Source organism: Protopterus annectens, chromosome 5.part0 (assembly GCF_019279795.1).
Source record: "Protopterus annectens isolate FY-2018-M chromosome 5.part0, PAN1.0, whole genome shotgun sequence".
NCBI classification, from domain to species: Eukaryota; Metazoa; Chordata; order Ceratodontiformes; family Protopteridae; genus Protopterus; species Protopterus annectens.
This window is the reverse complement of record NC_056735.1, coordinates 624,268,397-624,291,111: the sequence shown is the minus strand read 5'-3', so window position 1 is coordinate 624,291,111 and position 22,715 is coordinate 624,268,397. Positions and strand designations below refer to the sequence as shown.

Here is a 22,715-nt window from a genome sequence, read left to right as displayed (position 1 = left end):
TTTCCAGACTTGAGTCAACTTTCAGCACTGCTCAGAGAGCTGACACATAAATATGTATCCTGGTCTTGGTCACAGCAACACCAAAGAGCATTTGACGTCTTGAAAGAGAGAATTGCTAGTCCACCAACTCTCAGACTCTATGATGTTCACAAACCAGTTACACCTTCCTGTGAAGCTTTGAAATTTGGTCTTGGTGCAATCATTCTACAAGAGCATCAATCTGTTGCCTATGCATCGAGAACTCTTAACCAAACTGAAATGCAGTATGCCCAGATAGAGTAAGAGCTTTTGGCAATTGTGTTTGCATGTTTGAAGTTGCATGATTATGTTTATGGTAGACCTTTTCCAGACTGAAACAGACCACCAACCTCTAGTCACTATCTAGAGAAAACCTATGCATTCAGCTTCAGCCAGACTGAAACACACGATGCTGAGATTACAAAAGTATAATTTCAATCTTGTCTACAAGAAAGGCAAACTTCTTTATCTTGCTGATACATTATCCATACATTATCCAGATCACCCAGAAACACCATGGAACAGAATGAGAACTTTGATTTTGAAGTCATGGAAGTGAGACATTTTTCTTCCACACGTCTTGATGAGCTGAGAGATCACAGAACCACAGATCCAATTTTACAAAAGCTCAACCACTTTATCTATCAAGGATGACCGTCAAAGCAATCTAGTTTATTTCAAGAAGTGTAACCTTATTTTCCATTACTTTCCATACAGAGCTGAGATTTTGTCTGACAATGGTATCATTATGAAAGGTCCTAAAGTAATTGTTTCAAAGTCCTTGCAACCAGAGTACATCTTGCATTGTGGTCACACAGGAACAGACTCTACCAAAAGAAGGGTGAGACAGCTAGTACTTTGGCCTTCTGTGTCACAAGACATTTAGACAGTATTTTTATCTTGTTTCATGTGTAACAGTACCAAGCCACATCAACAGAAGGAACCACTTCAGCTAAACCAGATTTCTAAATTACCTTGGTCCACAGTAGCTGTGGACATCTTTGAGTGGAATGGTCAACATTATTTGGTGCTAGTTGACTCTTACTCCAATTGGCTCGAGATTGACTTACTTCCTAACCTAGCATCCAGTACTGCCATTACTAAGATGAAGCGTCATTTTGCAGTACATGGTAGTCCACACAAAGTTCATTCTGATAGTGGCACGCAGTTTACAAGCCAACAGTTTAAAAGATTTGCTGAGGAATGGGACTTTACTCATGCCATGAGTATCTCTGAGTACTAGCAGTCAAATTGTTCGGCAGAACGTGCAGTTCAAAGTGCAAAACAGTTACAAGAGAAGTCAAAATGAGAATAGTGATGTTTTCCTGAATCTCTTAAATCTCAGAAATGTTCCTCATGATAAACATCTTGGTTCACCTGCTCAAGAGACTTCTGTTGAGACAAACCAGAATCACATTACCAATCGGTAGTCAATTGTTGGTTTCATGTGTCAAGAACAACAAGTCAGTGAAAGCCAATCTGTTGAAGAAACGCCTAACCCAGAAGTCCCACTATGATAAGACCAGCATACTGCTCACTCAATTACAAGAAGGTATGGTAAAGATGGAAACGTACATAGGTTATGATTGGATTGGTGTTGTGATGAGTATTTGCCAAGAGCCGAGATCATACAATGTGGAATTACAAGGAACAAAGTTTAGGCAAAATCGGAAGCATTTAATACTGGTGTCTGATCTTATACCACAGCACATAGCCTTTGAGAAAGAATCTTCCTCTCACAGTGAGTTATCCGGTGTTCCAATTCCAGAAGTAGTTCCAGAAGATATTCCCGCTCCTGTGACGAATCCAGAAGTTCCTAATACGTGTAGTTTACAGAAGACGGTGTCTGTTGCTAAATTCAGTCCAGATTGTTATGTTACGAGACATGGTCGCATCTCTGAACCCTGTATCAGATGCAAAGCAACTTGGACATGAACACTGTGTTCTGTTTCTAATGTTTATAGTAATGCATGTCTAACTCTGATATTGTTTTTATAAAGTGCAATCTTTTTAAGAGGGAGGATGTAGATCAATGTGTGTGTATGCACCTTTAAGAAGCTATCCAAGGGCTTACACAAGTGTATAAATACTGAGCATGTGTGAGCCCAACTGCCATTTTGTAGTAAGCTGTTGAGATGTAAACGTGTGTATGTAAGGTTTGTCTGTTAACCAGTTAGTTTATATTTTATGATGCTGCTGTCCATCCTGATGTGTTTCTATGTATTAAAGCATCTAAACAAAATACCCTGCCTGCTTGTCATCTATGTTAGAGAAGGATGAGCGACACTGTCTAAAACTTTAAACTCTGCCATCTGTGTTTTGTGTGACTGTTTATGAACTATAAGCATATTTCAAGCCACAAGGCAGACTTGACACAGAAATGCACTGTTTTCCTAACAAACTATAAACAGACCATTTTATTTTTTTGGATATGACACTAAAGCAACACTATAACTTTCCCTGTTTAGTAAAGACTTTTTCTTTTGCTTCCAAGACACTTTTGTTGGCATTTTGTTAGGTCACATTCAGTAAAAACTGTGGGCAATTGTGACCTGTTGCTGAACTACTTCAACCTCAGACAATGTGGAGAGCCTGAGAACTTGCATGTACTTATAAAGTTGTTTGCATGTATTCAGCAGTTGCCAAGTTTACACTAGAAAAATTGAGGAAAAATAGGAGGCAAAAATTGCACTTGATAAAGTTAACGAACAAAATCAGCTAAGTACAGCAGTACTAATAAGGCTGCCAAGACGAAACAAAGGCCGTTTTAGGCTCTGGGAAGACACAGGTAGAGCTGGGAAAACTGAGCGGAGATTTGAAGAATACTACAGAAGATTGGTCCATTAGCTTAAGCAGCAAAACAGATGCCAAGCTAAAATCCAATTTGACATCTCGTGTACAAAATGGTAAAAATGAGCTGCTGCTAGACCTACAAACTATCAACACTGTTCCTGATCTGACAGCCAAATATAAGGATCTGCAAGATAAAAGTGAGTCACAAAACATAATTCACTATGAAGACAAGTGGTTACAAGCATGGCTCACAGACAAGGAGAATAAACTTAAAGAGTAGGAAAAGGCAAAAGTCATCACTTCATTCAAACAGATGTTAAGATACTTTGGCCTAGCTTGTACAGAACACAACAATAAAATGATATTGAAAAGGTATGCCTGCATATTTTATTTCTCCTTGAAGCACATGAAGGGGTTTGCTCAAGGAAAGGGATTTTGCTGCAGTGCAACATGAATATGAACAAGTAAAACAGGCATAGGGGAACTGAGCTGAAGGCTTTCAAACACCAGATTCAAGACTTGGAAGAAAAATATGAAATGAATGAAAACACTTAGTTTGCTGCAGTAAGAGGAAAACAAAAATGTTGCCCTTCAAGGTGGATGAATAACTACTAAGTATAAAAGTTATGTACTTGCCATACCAATAGTGGTATAGGATCAGGTCCATCTAGCTCTACCTCTAGGACTCAAGGTGGCCAGGGCTTAGGCAGCTTGGCATCCAAAATGTTATCAGGCCACCTAACTCTTCTCTATTTCCCTTAACTCTGTGTAGAGATGGATCCCTCTTCAAGAACAGGGTTAGGACACAGGTGTCAAAAAAGAAAATAATTAATCAAGGAAGGAGACAAAAGCTTTCTGCAGCAGTTTCCAAACACATATCAAAATGGCAGAAGAGTGACATCTCACTGGATGAGAGACCTGGTAGTACACATCTATCTTTACAGTAACTGCATAACATTTGTATGGGACAGGACAGGACCAGTCTATCTTCCTCTACCTCTGAGACAGACTCCCAAGTATTACTTTTTGGGTGGATTATTGCAAAGTGTGTCTCAAAATACAGCATCTTAACTCATTTTCCCAAATGGAACTCTTTTCAGTTTGCACTCTACCTTCCAATGGACATGGTCTGAGCCTTTTAAAAAATGAAGTTATCACCTCACAGTTCAAACAATTGCTCATATTTCTAGAAACATAAATGTTACTAGAAGACTATAAAATGCAAAATATTCAGCACAAAATAATCTTTATCACAAACTCATTCAATTACAGTTCTTAGATTCTATAAAACACATTAAATATAAATTGTTTGCAATGTTGTATAAACAACTTACTGCATCTCAGTAACTGTTCAAGTAACACACATACTGCTGACAACACCTTCTTCATGCAAATGTAAGCTTTAATATGAGTCTAAGCATTTCTGCCTGCGTCACTTGATTTGTTGAAATACTTAGAGGAATACGAAAACTATTACAATACCATAAAAAGTATGCAAATAATATTCAAGATCTTTCTATATACACCAGAGATAAGATATTTAGTTATGTTTGCCACTGTGTAAACTTTAAAATGAAATCTTCTAAAACCTAGCATGTTTTTTGCAATTATTAATGTGAATACGAACAAGCAATATTTGATGCCTACAGCTGTCAGTACGATGTAACTGCAGAAATGGCTGGGGGCATCATTCGGCTGCAATGATGTCTCATGAGGAGAAGGAATAATAATACTTATTCACATTAAAAATTATGACCGAGGAGGACAATACCCTGAACCCAAGCACTAAAATTCAAGTCAAACTATACTTGTTGCTGCAATGACAGTAACAGTACCCTTGGATGAACAGTGGGAACTATTAAGGAAAATCTTTCATTACCTTATCATATGCTAGAAACATTTGCAAATGCAGAAAGTGAACACAGTGCAAGCTATCCCGAAAACAAAATTCACAGATGAAGCACCATCTGACCCTGGCCAGAAATCAGCTAAGAAACAGAGAGCAATTATGGAACAACTAGGCAAACAAACTGAGGAAAACCCAAAAGCTAGATTATTTCCAGTATACAGGGAGACACTTCTGAGGAGATGGTCAAATTCTGAAGGAAAAAACAAAAAAACAGTACTGCACATGAGTGACACCATACTTAAGAAGCCCACAAGCCAAGTCCTCTTAAGGAAGGAATAGGGTTAAATTATGAGGGCCTGCTACAGCCGGACAAGAGGCAGCTCTTAGGAGATAGCTCATGCAAGAATCAGAACATTCCTTGAAACTGAAAGGAGCAGGTTTGTATGGGCAGCACTCAATGCAAATCTAGGTACAATTTATCATCTTTAATCAACCTGCCAGCAGGTCCTCTGGAACATGGGCAAAAGCCAGAGAACCTAGGAAAAATCCAAACAAGTAAGGGGAGAACATGCAAGCTCCTACACAAAAGGCAACCAGGGCCTGCTGCTGTTCTGTCCTGATAAAATAATACCTCTGCAAAATTAGCCAGGCTGAAATGACAAGCAGATTTATTTGCACCTATTGCATTCTCGTAACCTTACAGTAGACTTTTCTCCAGTACTTACCTTAAGAACAGCAAATGGGTCCTTCTGCTCATGATCCAAGTACTTCTCAATGTTGAAAAATGTATCGAAAAACACATTTGCCATCTTGCATTTCTTCAGATCGTGAAGTGTGATTTTACCTGTACAGAGTATTTATGCATCATTATAACAGATTTACCTCCCTAATGACTAGAAGATCAAAAGGTTATACAATAGATATTGGCTTAGCAGTTCCATTCTTATTAACTACAGTAATGCATCTTCACGTTTTTTTTTAATTTTAGTTTCAAATGAACAAGTACATTTTCCTTTGTGTGCATCTGCCACTGACAGCATTACTTTCAGGATTAGACTACCACCCATTCCCTAAAACTCAAAAAAAAAAAAAAAAAAAAAGACATTCCAGACATTTTTTCATGTCTTTCTGTGAACAGATGTGGGGACATCCACGTATGTACAAACCAAAACAGAGAAGAGCAAAAGGAAGGGCAACAGCTTTCATTCTTGCATGACTACACAAATTCGGAAGTGTTTATTCTTAATTTCTAAATAAAGTATTAGTATTGGTCACTCACTCTACAGTTGCAGAATGTGGATATTGTAGTGCACACTGAATATAGCAGAAAAAAGATCTGATAGCCATTTCAGTTTTGTTAACACTGGTGTTAAAAATGCTGACCTCCAGGGATCAGAAAGTAAGCAAAACGTTTTTGGTGGAAGCAATAAAAAATGTCAAGCTGACTATATACACTTTCTAAATGGCAGTATAGTCAGAGAAACAAGTAATTGTTTACCTACATACAGCATTCTTTTATAAATATGCCTTACAGCTTATGAAAGTTTGGCGCATACTATAGCAACAGATGTGTAGGTCAAGATCTATCTACCTCTGCCTCTAGGACTTGAAGCCAAATGGACTCGGGGAAGCTGAGCATCTAAAATAGTCCCTGGACACCTAACTCCTCCAATTTTCTCACAATATTGTGCAGGGAAGGATCCCTCTTCACACTGCAGAGGGCAGAGCACAAGAAAACAGGAAACCAATAAAGGAGAAAGACCTGTGCATCAAGTTCTAAAACCCTACCAAATTGGCAAGGGGAATGAGAGTATGGTTGCAGAGGAACATGCACATAGTTCTATACACATATCATGATAAGTGCATAACTTATAGTAGAGTGTCTAAAGCACATTTTGATTGGTGGATCATTGAAAAGGTTATCCCAAAAAAACAGCACTTCCTAAAAGGCCTGAACTGGAGATATGTAACCTACAAATAGGGTTATCATCTGTGGGGCAGTCCCTATTGCAGTAAATTCTCAGCTAACCAGAACTCAAGCAACTGGCACACTCAAGCAACAGGCAAAAAAACATATCGAAGAAATACAGTACAATTTTCATGTGTAGCACTTTGTTTTCCCCCTGCAGAAACATTTTTTTTTTGAGTTTTAGAATTTTAAAAAGGAAGGTAGGAATAAATTCCCTCTCTCCCCAACCTGAGAATAAATCAAACCATACAAATATTATAGGGTACAGTATTAGTCAGGCCTATTTTTAATAGCAACTCTCATGCAACCAGAAACTAAAGTTATCCAGCATTTACCAATCCCCATGGGTGCGGGTTAACTGAAAGTTCACTGTACAACACTGTATCCTGCAAAAATAAATAAATCAAATAAAAATGGCAAAAGTCTGGAGATTTTATGACAAAATATATTTCCTAAATTTTCTTTAGTTGTATACAACTAATTATTTTCTGTCTGCACAATTAACATTATGTGGCTATGCATAACCACTCAAACTCTATAAGACTGAGCTTTTATTCTGACAAAAAAGTAAAGTTCAGACTTCCAGTTGGGCACTTAACACATAAGTTACCTTGCACTGTTGCTTTGCTTCCCAAATGGCATTAAGAAGACAAGTTGGAAATACAAAATGGTGCCACAGTACGACAGAATGGCGGAACATGCTGATAAGAAAGAGCAGCTCTATTGCAGTTTTGTGGATATTCAGAAAAGGAAAAATAAGAAAGAGGAGGAAAAGCGTGGTCTGAGGTGCAATTACAGTTGATATAGAGCACACAACCATAGAAGTGGTCAATGAGCACTCTGATGCCGCTCAAAGACTACTGCAGGAGAATGAAATACTGAAGGCCAGAATGGAAGCTGGGGACACGAAGACTGATTTGCTGGAAGTACACCTGATAGACCAGAAGGATCAATCCACACTGAAGGATCTTCGTTTTTCAGGCATATCAGTGGGCAAAGAGTGCAAAGACTGTAAGCTGTTTATGTAATGGCAATTGGTTCTGTGGACTGGTATTATGGAGTCTGAAATGCATATAAAAAGAGCACAAAGAACAGCCTGGAATCCTAGTTGTGGGCATAAAGTGTTTCCCTGGACAATTCTGGTACATTCTAATCTAAAACATATGTCCCGAAGGAGAAAAGCCTCTCAATTGTGGAAACCTGGTCAAAAACAGTGAAGGGTGACATGAGAATTTTTTTTGTAGATCATGACTTTTCAGCAATGACCACGAAGAGGAGGGCCACTGTTATACAAGTACAGAGGGTTTCCAGGCAAAAGGGGCTACAGTTCAAAATGATCTACCCTGCTATATTTTGTGTCTTTCTGCATGTGGGACTAAATTGCTTGAAACACCAGAAATGGCAATGAAAGTCCTAGGTAGCATTGGTACCGAGAGGGCCACGGAAGGCAACGATCATCAGGGACAGAATGGGTAATGAGGTACAAGGACAAAGTACAGTTGTGTACATTTACCACAAATGTAGATGTTTGAGAGTATTCACTGTTACAGTCCTAACTGTTGGGATTTCCAGCTGTGAAAGCCCTCGGCTGGCTCGACTACCAGAGAACTGTTTTCACCTCCCAGGCTGACGGATGCCCTTACCAACATCAGTATGCTCAGATACAAAGGGAGCCAACCTGCGTTATCACTTCAGTATTTTCTTGACCAGCTTAGAAGGAGCCCACAAGTGTACCCTAGGAGGACCAAGTGTGGACTCAAGGAGCCCCCAACTGTACCTAAGGTGGGCCAAGGTAGATTGGACCTAAACCACGGTTGGGAGGTGTAGGGTCTTTTGCTGATTCTAGTAGCCTATCTAGTAGGCTGAGGGGGTAGGAAGGAGGGAAAGAAGACTGCAATGGTGAATACATGCGAACATCTACATTTATGGTAAGTGCACACAACTGTACTATGTTCTTTGTGTTTCACTGTTGCAGTCCTGGCTGTTGGGAAGTTTCTCAAGGCTTTAGAGAGGGCGGAAGGAGATTAAGGAGAGGATTCCCTGCAGGACTGCAGATGCAAAACTTGCTCTACACCTGGAAAAGGTTACCAGGTGGTAGTGCCTAGGGAAGGTATGCACAGAAAACCAGGTGGGCGGCTCCAAAATGTCTTTAGTGGGAACCCTTTCAGGAAAGCTGTAGAAGTAGCTGTGGCCCTTGTAGAGTGTGACCTAATCAAATCAAGGGACTTGTCATGATGGTTGTAACAGGAAGAGATGCAGTGGGAAATCAACTTGGAAATAGTTTGTTTAGAAGCCAGTTTTCCTTCCAAGCCTGGGGTAAAAGTAATGAACAGCTGGGTCTGTTTTCCTCAAAAATATAGTCCTGTCCAGGTAGAAGCATAGCATCCTATGTACATCCAGAGTGCGGTAATCTTTCCCTCTGTTTTGAGGGTTGGGAAAGGGAGGTAAATGAATGGCCTGATTCAGACACACACTAGTAATCACCTTAGGAATGAAGGAAGGATTAGTTCAGAGAGAGATCCTGTCTTTATGGTAGATAATGAAAGGCTCCACTGCCATTAGTTTCTACAACCCTGAGATCCTCCTGGCAGAAGTGACAGCAAGTAGAAGGGCTGTTATCAGGTAAGGAACTTTAAGGTAGTAGAGGCTGCTGGCTCTGAAGGGGGCAAAGTTAACTTTTCTGGGACAAAGTTGAGGTCCCAAGGAGGAGTGGGTTTGCTCCTGGAGGGCCTAATGTGAATAACTCCCCGAAGAAATTGTTTAAGGAAAGTTAAGAATAAATTGGAGGATAACCAGGGATGTGGACAGAGATGGCTGAGGTGTTTATCTTGATGGAGGAATAAAAGCCACCCCATCCAAGGTGTGAGCTACTGGTCCAACAACTTTTTGTATTTAACTGATTCCCTGAGGGTCTAGCTTTTCTTATATACTATGGGTATAGAGTGTTAAATTTCTGTGAGTCTGTGTTCATTATCAGAACGGCCTTCTTGTAGCCTGGCTGTGATTGATTCTATAGCCATCTGGATACACAAAGCTGACATAAGTATACATTTTTGCATTCTGTTTCAGTGATAGTTAACAAAACTGTACTGTATTTATTTATTTGCCTGATTGTATATTGCTGGTTTCTGTCTGCAATTTGTTCTTCCCCACCCTGATGCCCAAGTGTTGTTGTATTCTTAAGCTTGGTGGATTTGGAATTGCCTGCCCCTGCTGTAAATTTGAGTTTTGACACTTCTCCCAGTCTCATCTCATTTGCTCACTCTACTGAGTACAGTGAGATCATTTGGGAAGGACTACCCCCTTGCTTCTTTGATTCTGGACACACTTCCCAGTCCCATTTCATTAGCTCATTCTACTGAGTACAGACAGAGCATTTGGGAAGGCCAACCCCCTCAGTTTCTTAATCTTGAATTATCTTGTTTCTCTCCACTTAAAAAATACACTTTATTCAGCTGCTTTTACTGTAATTGCGTTCCTCCTACTTTATTACCTTATTTTGCTTTGCTGCTTGTTCTTAAGTGTTCAGCAGCTTTTATTCTGCTGCATTTATTACTGCTTGTTAGTAGCCTGATTAAATTTGTCTGTTATTCTAAGGCTCTTAGTTTTGGTTTTAGCACTTGGGCTTCAGGCAAATTATTTCAAATTTAAGAAGATTTTTGTGGTCTACAGTCTTGTGGTCAAACCCTTATCAAGGCCCTCTCTCCATAAGTCTGTCCATCTTTTCAGAACACCATGTCTGGACAATTCCCATCGGTTTCTCCTGCCAGCCTGATCGAAATAGGCATACTGAGACAGTGTAGCAACTGGCTCATGTTCACTTGATAACCCTCTTCTCCTAGCACATAATTCTTCTACTTGTGGGGAATACATCTGCATCAGTAACCTGGAATCCATACTTTCTCGAGTCACAGTCAGTACACCTGACAAAGCGGAGATTGCCAGAACAAACACCACACCAACCACATCACACAGCCAAGCACAACACACACCCACCTATGCAGGGGTCCTCAATAAAAACTTACTTAAACCGCAGAAACCTCCAAAACACACACCCACAAATATTCCACACACACACACCACCAAACACATCACAGACAGCAGACAACACACCAGTGTCTCACAAACAGAGCCCATAAGGCATAACAATAAACTAAACATACTAGTCATTGGCAACTCAACTGTGAGACACATCCATGTCCCCCTCACTATGCTCAACAAGAAGGTCACAGTCAGTTGTCTGTCAGGTGCCAGAATCCGCTACATCACATATGCACTTAAATCTCTCCACAACATGTACACGTATGGCTCTGTCATTGTCCATGTTGGTGTGAATGACTTGACATACCTCCCTGGACTACATGGAGAGAGGCATGTTTGTGCTCTCAGAGTATGTGTGCCAGGCAGCTATGACCCTAGCACTAAGCAGCACCCTACCTTCACCAAGAATGATACCACAATACCAACAAAAACGTAACTGACTTCCACAATTGGCTTAGCTTCTGGTGTCATTCCAAGGGGATCCAGTATCTGTCTGCAAGGGATGACAAGGTTGACAGGCCTTGATGCTTTTCCAGAGATGACCTTCACCTGTCACCCCTGGGATTCTGGACAAAGCTCTTGCTTCCCCCATTGTGCCTTTTTAGGCAATATCCAAAAGACAAATCTTCCAACATAAAAGATCTGTCAAAAAGCAAACTGAAGGTCATGCTGCTTAATGCTAGGAGCCTTAACCTGAAAATGCACTCACTGGAGGCTCTCCTCTCACTGGAATATGTTGGCACCCGTGTAGTCATGGAAATTTGGTTCAAGGCTAGAGAGAGCACCCCTGCCTTACCAGGCTATACCTCATTCCACACATTCTGACCCCAAAATGAGGTTGGGAAGACTAAGGGTGGTGGAGTCTCTATCTTCATTAAAGACAGGCACACCTCCAGACTGGTTCACCAGCATAACACACAAACTTCTCCAGGGGCAACTGACAGTTGGCAAGGCACTTATCCAAGCTATAGCCAGCTACAGATCCCCCTCCATTACTCAGCACACCCACTCCTACCTGAACCTACTTGACTCCATGAAGGTACCCCCTAACACCCCGATCTTTGGTGACTTCAACTACCCCACCAGAGACTGGGTGAACTATTCCTGCAGTAATGCACTCCCCCAATGATTCCTTGACTTCATCAATTCTAACGCACTAGACCGGCTTGTCTCATCCTCCACAAGGGGAGATAACATTCTGGGCTTGGTGCTAACCAACATGGGCGACTGCTGCACCACTCGCAAAGTAAGTTCTTCCCTGGTGAAATCAGACCATTGGTCTGTCTCATTCGAAGTTTCTAACCCATCCAATCACCACAGCCATAACAAGGGCAAAACAACTTCTCAAAAACTGACTACAACCTCCTAAGGAAGGGTATCATTAGCTTCACACCACTTCCCCCCCAGAGGATGCAGACAGCTATGCTGAACAGTATGCCAATGCAGTATACAAGCATCTGTACAAATGCATGGACTCAGCCATACACAACAGAACAAAAACCTACTCCTCAAGGAAACAAACCTATCTGGTGGACATTTTCTATCAAGAGGCTTTACAACAAAAGGAAGAAACTGTTGTCCAAGGGTAAAAAGGCACAAATTCCAACTGAAAAAACTTCCTCCTTGACCTCAACAACCAAATTAGATCACTAGTGAAAACCTCCAAAGCCGATTATGAATACAAATACAAACTAGCTTCCGAAACAAATGGAAACTGCAAAGCCTTCTTCAGTTAAGTCAGGAACCTCCATGGTGAAGCCCAGGTTTGTTCTGAATTGGTACTTAACAGTTCCACTTACACTGATCCTTTTGACTTAGCCAACCTACTAGCAGATAGGTTCAGTGCAAACTTCACCCCCTGGTCGATTTCAACTACCCCACCATTAACTGGGAAAACTACTCGTGTATCAACTCCTTCGCTCAACGCGTTCTGGAATTCATAAACTCCAATGCCCTGAACCAACTTTTCCACACCCCCACCAGGGGCAAGAATATCCTAGATCTAGTCATTACCAACATGAGTGACCAGTGTTCCACACCTGAAGTCAACGCCTCATTGGTCTGATCCGATCATAAGCTAATCACCCTAGATATCCACATCCTGCCCCCACCTCCCATTAAGGAAACCAAGGTAAAACATTTCTCCAAAGCCAACTTCATGCTTCTTAAGACAGAAGTGTTGAACTTCATGACACCCATGCAGATGGACAATACAGTTACGACTACTGAATCCTACACAACTGCACTTTATAAGCACTTACACAAGTGCATGGATCGTGCTATCCCAAACAGAACCAAGACACTATCCTCCAAAAAAAAAAAAAAAAAAAAAAAAGGAAGCCAATCTGGTGGTCCCCTGCCATAAACAAACTGTTTAACAGAAAGAAGAAACTGTTGCAAAAGAGTAAAATCTCATGAGTGGAGGAGCTCCCTGGTCAGCCACAGTAAGAAGCTGCAATCCCTGATAAAATCCTCTAAAGCTAGCTACAAAAACAAAATCGCCACTGATTCTAAAGGCAACCACAAAGCATTCTATAGCTATGTCAAGAATCTCAATGGCAATACTCAGATCTGCTCTGAGTTACAGCACAATGGCACTAAATATGCATACCCAACTGATATTGCCAACATCCTGGCAGATAGGTTCAGTGCTAACTTTACCCTCTTCTCACCCCCTAAAGAGCCCATCTCTATACCGGAAGAATGCAAAGTTCCTGTAATCATGGACTGCACAGGTAAAAACCACACTCTCCAAAGCCAAGAACACAGCATCCATGGGACCAGGCAACATCCCAGGCTGCATTCTACACAAACTACAGAACGAACTGGCACCCCACCTAAGTACCATGTTCAATCATAGCCTCACCTCAGGCTTTGCGCCCGCTGAATGGCGCACAGATACGGTTATCCCACTCCACAAGGGGGGAGACACAATGGACCCTGGGAACTACCGCCCCATTAGCCTGACGAGCCTAGTCTGCAAGGCCATGGAACTTATAAACAAAGACATTGGTAATCTTCAAACTCTGGACCCCACCCAGTTCAGGTTTGTAAAAGGCAGATCATGTCTCCTAAACCTGATAGACTTCTTTGAAGCAGTCACCAAAGCCGTAGATGAGGGTAAGGTGGTTCACACAGCCTATCTGGATCTTGCCAAGGCTTTCGACACCATCCCCCACTCAGGAATTATAGGTAAGCTCACTAAACTAGGTATAAATCCCTATGTCACAAGATGGGTTGCCAACTGGCTCACTGACAGAACCCACACTGTGAAAGTAACAGACTCCAAATCCGACTTCAGACCAGTGACAATTGGAGTACCACAGGGTTCAGTCCTGGGTCCTCTTCCGTTTGGTATCTACTTCTCTGAAGTACAGACTAACACAGAAGGTCTTTGGCTAACGAAGTCTGCAGATGACTGCAAACTAGGAGCCATAATCGAAACTCCTAACGATGTGGACATCCTACAAAAGGGCCTCACTGAGACAGATGCCTGGTGTCAAAGCCATGGCCTCAAGCTCAATGCCAAAAAGTGCATTGTCATCCCCTTTGGTAAAAACTATGCACCCATGAACTACAACATACTTAACACCGAAAGTGTGATAAGAAAGTGTGATAAGAGACCTTCAGGTGGACAGTAGTCTCTGTTTTGATAATCACAGTGCCATAGTAGTCAGGAAATCCTATGTGGCACACCTCGTCACAAAAGGTTTCTCATCCAGAAAAAAAAAGAGGTCATTGTTCCCCTCTACTCATCACTCATTAGATCCATTATAGAATACAATGCCCCTTTTGGTATGTACCTCACAAGACATCTACAACAACTGGAAAGGCCACAGAAACACCTCACAAAGAGGATTACCAGCCTCAAACAGATGCCCTACACAGACAGTCTCAAAAAACTCCAGCTTTACTCCATCGCATATCGCCTACTCAGAGGTGATCTCTGCCGAACATACAAAGCTATGTCAAACCCAGAGTTGTTGGACATGCTCCACTTAAAGAAATCCCAATCCCTCTGAGCTACATGCTCTAGGGACCTAAACCTTGTCACCACAATAAAGAGAGCATGCCGGAGGGATAGATTCCTGTCCCAGAGACTTCCCATACTCTGGAATAAACTACCTATTTATATCAAACAAAGCTCCTCATTAGCACTCTTCCAGTCATCAAGATTTTTCTTGATGGGAAATAGGAAATTCACCCCGGGGATCACTTCTGTGGCTCTGCTCGACAGTGGTACAGGAAAATAATTTTCTTGGGTGGCAAAAGCCAGGGTACCTTTTTGACTGGGCTTGTATAGGCCCTAGGATATTCATTTGTCTGCAACCTGTGGTCTTGGGCGGCCATCATGGAAGGATATTCCAGACACCCGAGCCAAAAAGATGCTCTACCCTAGATGCACATGAACACCCCCCTGGTTGAGCCTTCCTGACGCTTGATAAGCCAATAAAATGCAGCAGACAAATGAATATCCTACTTCAGATCCTACATTAATTCAGACAGAAACTTGCACCACCAATTGGCACCCTATTCAACCAAAGCCTAAGTACCTGCTTCATCCCAGCCAATGGAGGACAGCCACTGTCATCCCTTTGCACAAAGGTGGTGTGGCCACCTATCCAGAAAATTATAAACCCATCAGCCTCACTAGCCAGATCTGCAAGGCCATGGAATGGATTATCATGGACCTCATTAACAAAGACATTGGCAACCTCCAAACACTCGATCCCGCAGAGTTTGGTTTTGTCAAGGGGAGGCCGTGCCTGTTTATTATGGTCAACTTCTTTTAGACAGTCACCAAAGCCATGGAAATGGGGAAGATGGTGCATACTGCCTATCTTGACTTGGCCAAAGCCTTTGATACTATTTCCCACTCATGTATAACAGATAAACTGTCTCAACTAGGCATCAATCTGTATGTTACCAGACGGTAGCAAACTGGCTCACTGATAGAACCCACCTAGTCAAAATTGGGAAAGCCACCTCAAACAGTAGACCCACAATGAGCGGTGTACCCCAGGGATTGGTCTTGAGGCCTCTGTTGTTTAGATTATACTTTTCTTAGGTTCAGGCTAAAACCAGTGGGCTAAGGATGACCAAGTTTGCGGACGACAGCAAGCTGGGTGCTGTCATCAATTCCCCTTGTGATGTGGACATCCTCCAAGAGGGTCTCACCCAAACAAATGACTGGTGCCAGAAACATGGTCTCAAGCTGAATGCCAAAAAATGCATCATCCCCCTTGGGGAGATTGATGTCCCCACAAATTATCACATTAATAACAAGGTCCTAAGCATGCAATCAGTCATGAGGGACTTGGGCACCCAGGTTGATAGCAAACTTGACTTTTGACCACCATATTGCCTCCGTTGTATGGAATGCTTTCTACATGGCCCACCTTATTACGAAGGGCATCTCATCCAGGTACAAGGAGGTCATAACATCCCTGTAGTCTTCCCTTATAACACCCATTATTGAGCACAACCACCCTTTTTGCATGTACCGCACAAAGCACATGCAGCAGCTGGAGAGACTACAGAGGTTCCTCACCAGGAGAATCCAGGGCCTCAAACATCTACCCTACATAGATAGGGTAAAGGCGCTGTCCCACCACTAAGTCTCATACAGACTCCTCAGAGGTGACCTCTGTCAGGCATACAAAGCAATCTGAGACCCTGCCTTGATGGGATTGCTGCATATCCCCAAGTCAAGCTTCACTCGAGTAATCCACATGAGTGACCTCAACCTTGTCTGTGACCTAAGTAGGACTTGTTGGCTGGAGATGTGCGTCTCAGAGACTCCCCCTTTCTGTGGAATAGTCTCCATCTCCATGTCAAGCACAGTACCTCATTAATCCTTTTTACGTGCAACTTGGATAACTGGATGGGGAACAGAAAATACACCCCTGGGATTCCACCTGTGTCCCTGCTGAACAGGGGCATCGGGTGCTGACTTGTTGGAACTTGGAATAATTCTTGGCTAAGCTTAAAAGGGCCTCAGGGTCAATAGCCTAGTAACTTCCTATGATCCTATGTTCACCCCAAAGGCCATTTTGACATCCTTGATACTTCTCCCGCACCTCACATCTCCATTGATCAAAGCGTTAAAGGTCCTATCCAAGGTAAAGAATAGAGCTTCCATGGGACCCGATAGTGTCCCAGGCTGTATTCTGCACCATCTCCAGCATCAACTAGCTTCACCATTCAGCACCCTGCTCAACCACAACTTAAGTACAGGCTTCATTCCAGCAGAGTGGAGAACTGCCATTGTCATCCCCTTGCATAAATGTGGTGCCACTACTGATTCTGGAAACTATCATCCCATTAGCTTGACAAGTCTGATCTGTAAAACCCTGCAACGTATTCATATGGACCTCATAAACAATGACACTGGCAATCTTCAAGCACCTGACCCCACTCAATTCAGATTTGTTAAGGACAGATCTTGCCTGCTGAACCTGGTTGACTTTTTTGAGACTGTCACCAAGGCCCTGGATGAGGGAAAGTCAGTACATACAGCTTATCCTGACTTGACCAAAGCTTTTGACACAATCCCCCACTTGGGCGTCATCAAAAAGCTAACACAACTTTGCATACATCCCCATCTGATCAGGTGGGTGGCCAACTGCCTCACCAATAGGACCCACAAGGTCAAAACAGGCATCGCCATCTCTGACAGCAGACCTGTCACTATTTGCAATTCCCAGGGATCTGTCCTGGGGCCCATACTGTTTGGCATCTACTTCTCAGAGGTCTAGGCAAAGACAAAAGACCTGTGGCTGATCAAGTTTATGGATGACTGCAAGTTGGGTGCTGTCACTGACTACCCAACAAGGCATTCTATAACTATGTCAAGAATCTAAATGGCAATGCTCAGATCTGCTCTGAGCTACAACAGAATGGCATTAAATATACTGATCCCAAGGATATTGCCAATATCCTGGCAGATCGATTCAGTGCCAACTTCACCCGCCCACCCCCTAAATGGCCCATCTCAATACTGGAAGATTGCCAAATTCCAGTAATAATGGCCACACAGGTAAAAAATGTACTCTCCAAAGCCAAGAATACAGCATCCATGGGACCAAATGACATCCCGGGCCGTGTAGTACATGAACTACAAAATGAACTGGCAACTCACCTAAGTGTCATGTTTAATCATACCGTCATCACCTCAGGCTTCGTGCCCACTGAGTGGCGCACAGCTACAGTTACCCACTCCACAAATGGGGAGCCACCTTGGATCCCGGGAACTACCGCCCCATCAGTCTGACGAGCCTGATCTGCAAGGCCATGGAACACATTATCATGGAACTTATAAACAAAGACATTGGCAACCTTAAAACACTGCACCCCACCCAGTTTGGGTTTGTGAAGGGCCGATCTTGTCTCCTGAACTTGACTGACTTCTTCAAATCAGTCTCCAGGTATTGTGTCATGAGGTGCAGGCTTGGAGATTGTGCTGTCTCCCATATTTGCATGGCTAGACAACACAAGGTGTAGAAATGTGTGCATCCCTGCCTGTTTATGTACCACATGACTGTAGTATCGTCTGTTTGTACTACTAGGACCCCTGGGTCCCATTTGCCCTTGAAAGCCAGTAAAGTGTTTTGTACTGCCATGAGTTTTTCACAATTTATGTGCCTCCTGTGCTGAGCGGGCCATAATCCTTGAGTTTGGAGGTTTGGGGTATGCCCCCCCCCCCATGCTATCTCCGAGGCATCTGTGGTGAGCATTTGGCCCTGGGGCAAGACTTTGAAGGGTAGGTTCTGATTTTGGTTACAAGCCTGTACCCACCATGCGAACTCCTGCTTGATGCAAGGTAGCAAGTGTATTTGGGCATCCAGGGATTGAGAGCTCTGGCACCACATGCTCTTCAGTTACCACTGCAGCTTCATGTACAGCCTGGTTAGGGTTACCATGAGAATACAGGAAGCCATGTACCCCAGTGCTCTGAGGAATTTCCTGGCTGTGATGCTTTGATTTTTCTGTATCTGTAGGAAGTAACTTGTTAGATAGGTGACTTTGTAGGGGGGGGGGTCCTCTGAAGGGAGGAGTCCAGGAAAGCTCCCAGGAAGACAATCTGTTTGGATGGGACCAGGCTAGATTTATTGAAGTTTAGAGTGAACCCCAGAGACGTCAGGAGGTCCTGTGTGAATTTCAGATCCTTGTTGATCCTTGGAATATCTGCAGCTTGTATTAGGCAATCGTCCAGGTATGGGTAAAATCTGGAGCCCTTTGGTTCTTCAGTAAGCATTGACAAGTGCCAAGCAATTTGTAAAAACCCTTGTACCAGTAGACAACCCAAAGAGCAGCACTGAAAATGGATATGGACAGCAGCTTGCTCTGCAGCAAAGACAGCTTCTGTGTGATTTCTGAAGAGGAATGTGTAAGGTTGGCATCCTTTAGGTCTACTGAGACCATGAAAGCCTGAGGAGTCATGGGCAGTAATTTTTGAAGTGTCAGCATTTTGAACTTTGGTATCCTGTGGAATTGGTTTAAGCTGGACAAGTCTAGAATAGGGTGCGAAGATCCTTCTTTTCTTGGGACTAGGAATAACCTAGAGTAAAAGCCTTTTCCTTTTTGTTCCTCTGGATATGGCTCCATCGTTCTCGGAGAACACAGAATCTGTATCTGTTCAAGAGCCTGAGTTTCTTGATTTGGGGGTACGTCTGGGAAACCTGAGCATACTAATGGCTCTTTGAAAGTGAGTTTGTAACCATGTGCAATAATGTTTAGAACCCACTGATCTGAAGTAATGTGGATCCAGTTTTGGAGGAGAAGAGACAGTCTTCCTCCTAGTTTTGGGGTGGTGGTGGTTGGAAGGTCGAGCAGTGGGAGAGAGTCATAATTGCTCTCTGGCTGGGGGCTGTGACCTAGAACGCCCTTGCCTGGGTATTTCAGAGGTCTATTGCCTTTACCTCTGTTGCTGATGCCTCTACCTGGAAGGCCTGCCCTTTTGAGGCCTTCTCTATTTACTCCTAGGCTGGGTAGGAAAGGACCAATGCTTTGCTGGAAAGCTCCGGCTGAGCCTAGTTGGTTGTACTTGCAGGAAGTCCTTAACCGTTTGCATGGACTTTGCCTCGTCTTCCATCTTTTTGAGTACTGCTTCAGCTTTTGGTCGAAAAAGTTTGTCTTTGTGAAGGGGAGTGTCCAAAAGGTTAGCTTTTACATGATCAGGGAGAGGTTGCTCCCTAAGCCAGGCAGGTCTCCTAAAGACTGAACCAGTGCCAGCTACCCTGTAGGATGCCTCCATAGCATCATAGCCACAATGCAAAGAGTTTTTGGCCACCTGGAAACTGGAGTGACAAGTCCAAAAGTTCCTTAAAAAGATTTTTATCCAACATGGTTGGAATTTTTTGCTTGAGTTGATCCGGGATGGTTTGCTGATATTTGATCATATGAAACTGACAGCTGAAGGCCCTCACAGACAGGGTAATGGAGGTGTATACCTTTTTTCTGAACCTATCTAGGGGCCCGACCCTCCTTGTCCGTGGGCAGGGGATTCTTGGATACACTGCCCCTAGCCCCTTTAGGCCTGGGAGCACCAACAACTGGATCTGCATAAGGATTCTTAAACAGATATTTACTGTGTCTTGCACCCTGTAAAATCTGTCTGGTTTCCTAAGAGCAGGGGGAAGTGAGTTAGGATTCATGAAGGCATCCTGGAAAACATCCTCTACCACTTCCAAAATGGGAGGGATAGCTAAAGGTTTGTGCTCAGGGAGATCCAACAACTCCCTAACTCTCTTCTTGGTCTGGGGGTAATCTTGTGCTTCCCACTGAAAATGCTGTCTCACAGCATGTAGAGTCTCCCCAAAAGTTTGATCCTCTGAAGGTGAAGCCGAGAGAAGGCTCTCCTCAGAATCTGATTCCTTAAAGGATGTGTAAAAGGGTAATTCCTCTGAGCCAGAGTCCTCCAAGTCTGAAACATCCTCAGACAGGAAGGGATCAGGGTCATTATCAGTGTACTCCAAACAAAAAAGATGGCCAGTACCAAGGTAGTGGAGAAAACCTTCATTTATTCAACATAGTAGCACCATCCAGGGTAATGTGCAAAACACAATACCTATAAAGATCAGACCGGTTTTGGCACAAGTTGCCTTCCTCAGTGATAACAAATTAGGTAATAATACAAGCACATTTATATACAGGAAGTCACAGTCACAAATGCCAACTACCGGTTAATTACAAATGCTCATTTAAACCTGGGGTAAATAAACCCCCCCAATTTAATTATCCAACTCTTTTCCTTTTGGTTTAATACTGTATGGCAGTCCATCTTATTGTCTCTCTCTCTCTCCTCGAATATGATCAGTAATAATACAGCTAAACTGTGTAGAGACATGTTTAACTGAATGCTTACATAAAGCACTGGAGACCCTTTTATTCCCGATGTCACTCGTGCTCGGAAATACGAATGTGCAAGGGCCGTGAAGTTTGACCAATACAAAAAGTGGAACATGAGCAAATTGCCAAATAGATAAGCCAATCCGTACTGCAGTGCCCAAAAAACTTAATATCATACACAGTAGCTGTATTTTTACTGGTAAATTGTTTAGACTTGAATATGAACTTACAAAAGGTATAATGTCAGCAAGGTACATAACCAGTTAATTTGTCCCTAATCAATGATAATTGTTAGCTAGAAGACTCTACATCCACCCTGTGTTTATAATAACTAAAATGGGAACCCAAAGTATGTCCCCTACGAAAAGAAAATAAACATCTGGGTGTAAGAATCTCAGACAAATCATTGTCAGCACATAAAATCCCCCAATGTTGATCAATAATATCAAATTACGTTAATATTCCACCCAAAAGTAGTAACACATCTAATGATATGGGGCTCTTCCCGATCTTTATCCCTGTATTCCAGTAAGGCAGATCTATCCTGTTGGGATGCCCAGTAACTGGCAGACATAATGCTATCATGTTGATATCCCCTGTTTTTAAACCTATGAATCAAGTCTTGTTTGTAATATTCATAGGAGTCCTCAGAAGAACAGATACATCTGAGTCTTAAGAACTGAGACTTAGGAATATTTTGGATTATATGACGTGGATGGAAACTGGTGGCATGTAGCAGGGTATTATACTCTATTATTTTGAAAAACCTTAGTACTAAGAGTATTATCCAACTTCCTAGTAATGGTAACATCCAAAAAACTGATTTGCTGGGCATCATAATTAAATGTAAATTCGATGCCCCACTTGTTATCATTCAAATACTGCATAAATTCCTGCAAATAAAGACCATCAGCCCTCCAAACCATCCAACAGTCATCCAAATATCACCTCCATATATCAACCTCATCTATAAAAATGTTATAGCAAATATCATAGAGCAATTGTTCTTCCAAGTAACCCATGAACAAGTCCGCAAAAATGGGAGCAAAAGATTCTCCCATCACAGTACCCTTGACCTACCAGTAAGATTCCCCATGAAAATAAAAAAAAAAATTATTCAGGACGTGTTCTGCAAGACATACTAACAGAGTATTAAATCCTGGGGAATATAGCTCTACCTTATTTAACCAATATTCAAGGGCTTCCAAGCCTGCCCAGTGAGGAATACTGGTATAAAGTGTCATGATATTCAACATACACATCAGATAATTAGGATCCAACTGCATATCTGAAATAATTTTCAAAAATTGTGTAGTATCCTGGATCCTCTACTTAACTAAACACAATAAAGGTTTCAGATATTGTGTCAAAAAAACAGACAAAGGCTCAGTAAGAGAACCTCTGCCTGTAACAATTGGTCAACCAGGTGGTTTCTGCAAATCCTTATGTAACAGGTATTGACATTGGGGGTCAGGCACCATAAGATGAAACATATCAGTATTAATAATACTCTCCTCCAAAGCCAATGTAAGGAACCCATCAATTTCCTTCTTAAACTTCAGTGTGGGATTCAGAGGCATGTGCATGTGAAACCTGCCATCTGGCAGTTGTTGTTTAGTCTCTGCCAAATAAGTTGACCAATCCATTGCAACAACAGCCCCACCCTTATTGGCTGGTAAAATTACCAGCTGCTCA

At 42.4% G+C, this 22,715-nt stretch overlaps 1 protein-coding gene across 2 annotated transcripts in view; it reads right to left on the bottom strand.

Moving 5' to 3' along the window:
* Positions 1-22,715, bottom strand: part of PPP2R3B (protein phosphatase 2 regulatory subunit B''beta) — a 1,731,184-nt gene that overhangs the window by 235,639 nt on the left and 1,472,830 nt on the right. For both annotated transcript variants that reach the window (XM_044072461.1, XM_044072462.1), the window contains exon 11: positions 5,386-5,504. In XM_044072461.1, coding sequence (XP_043928396.1) covers positions 5,386-5,504 — 119 coding nt within the window. The remainder of the gene's footprint in view (positions 1-5,385; positions 5,505-22,715) is intronic.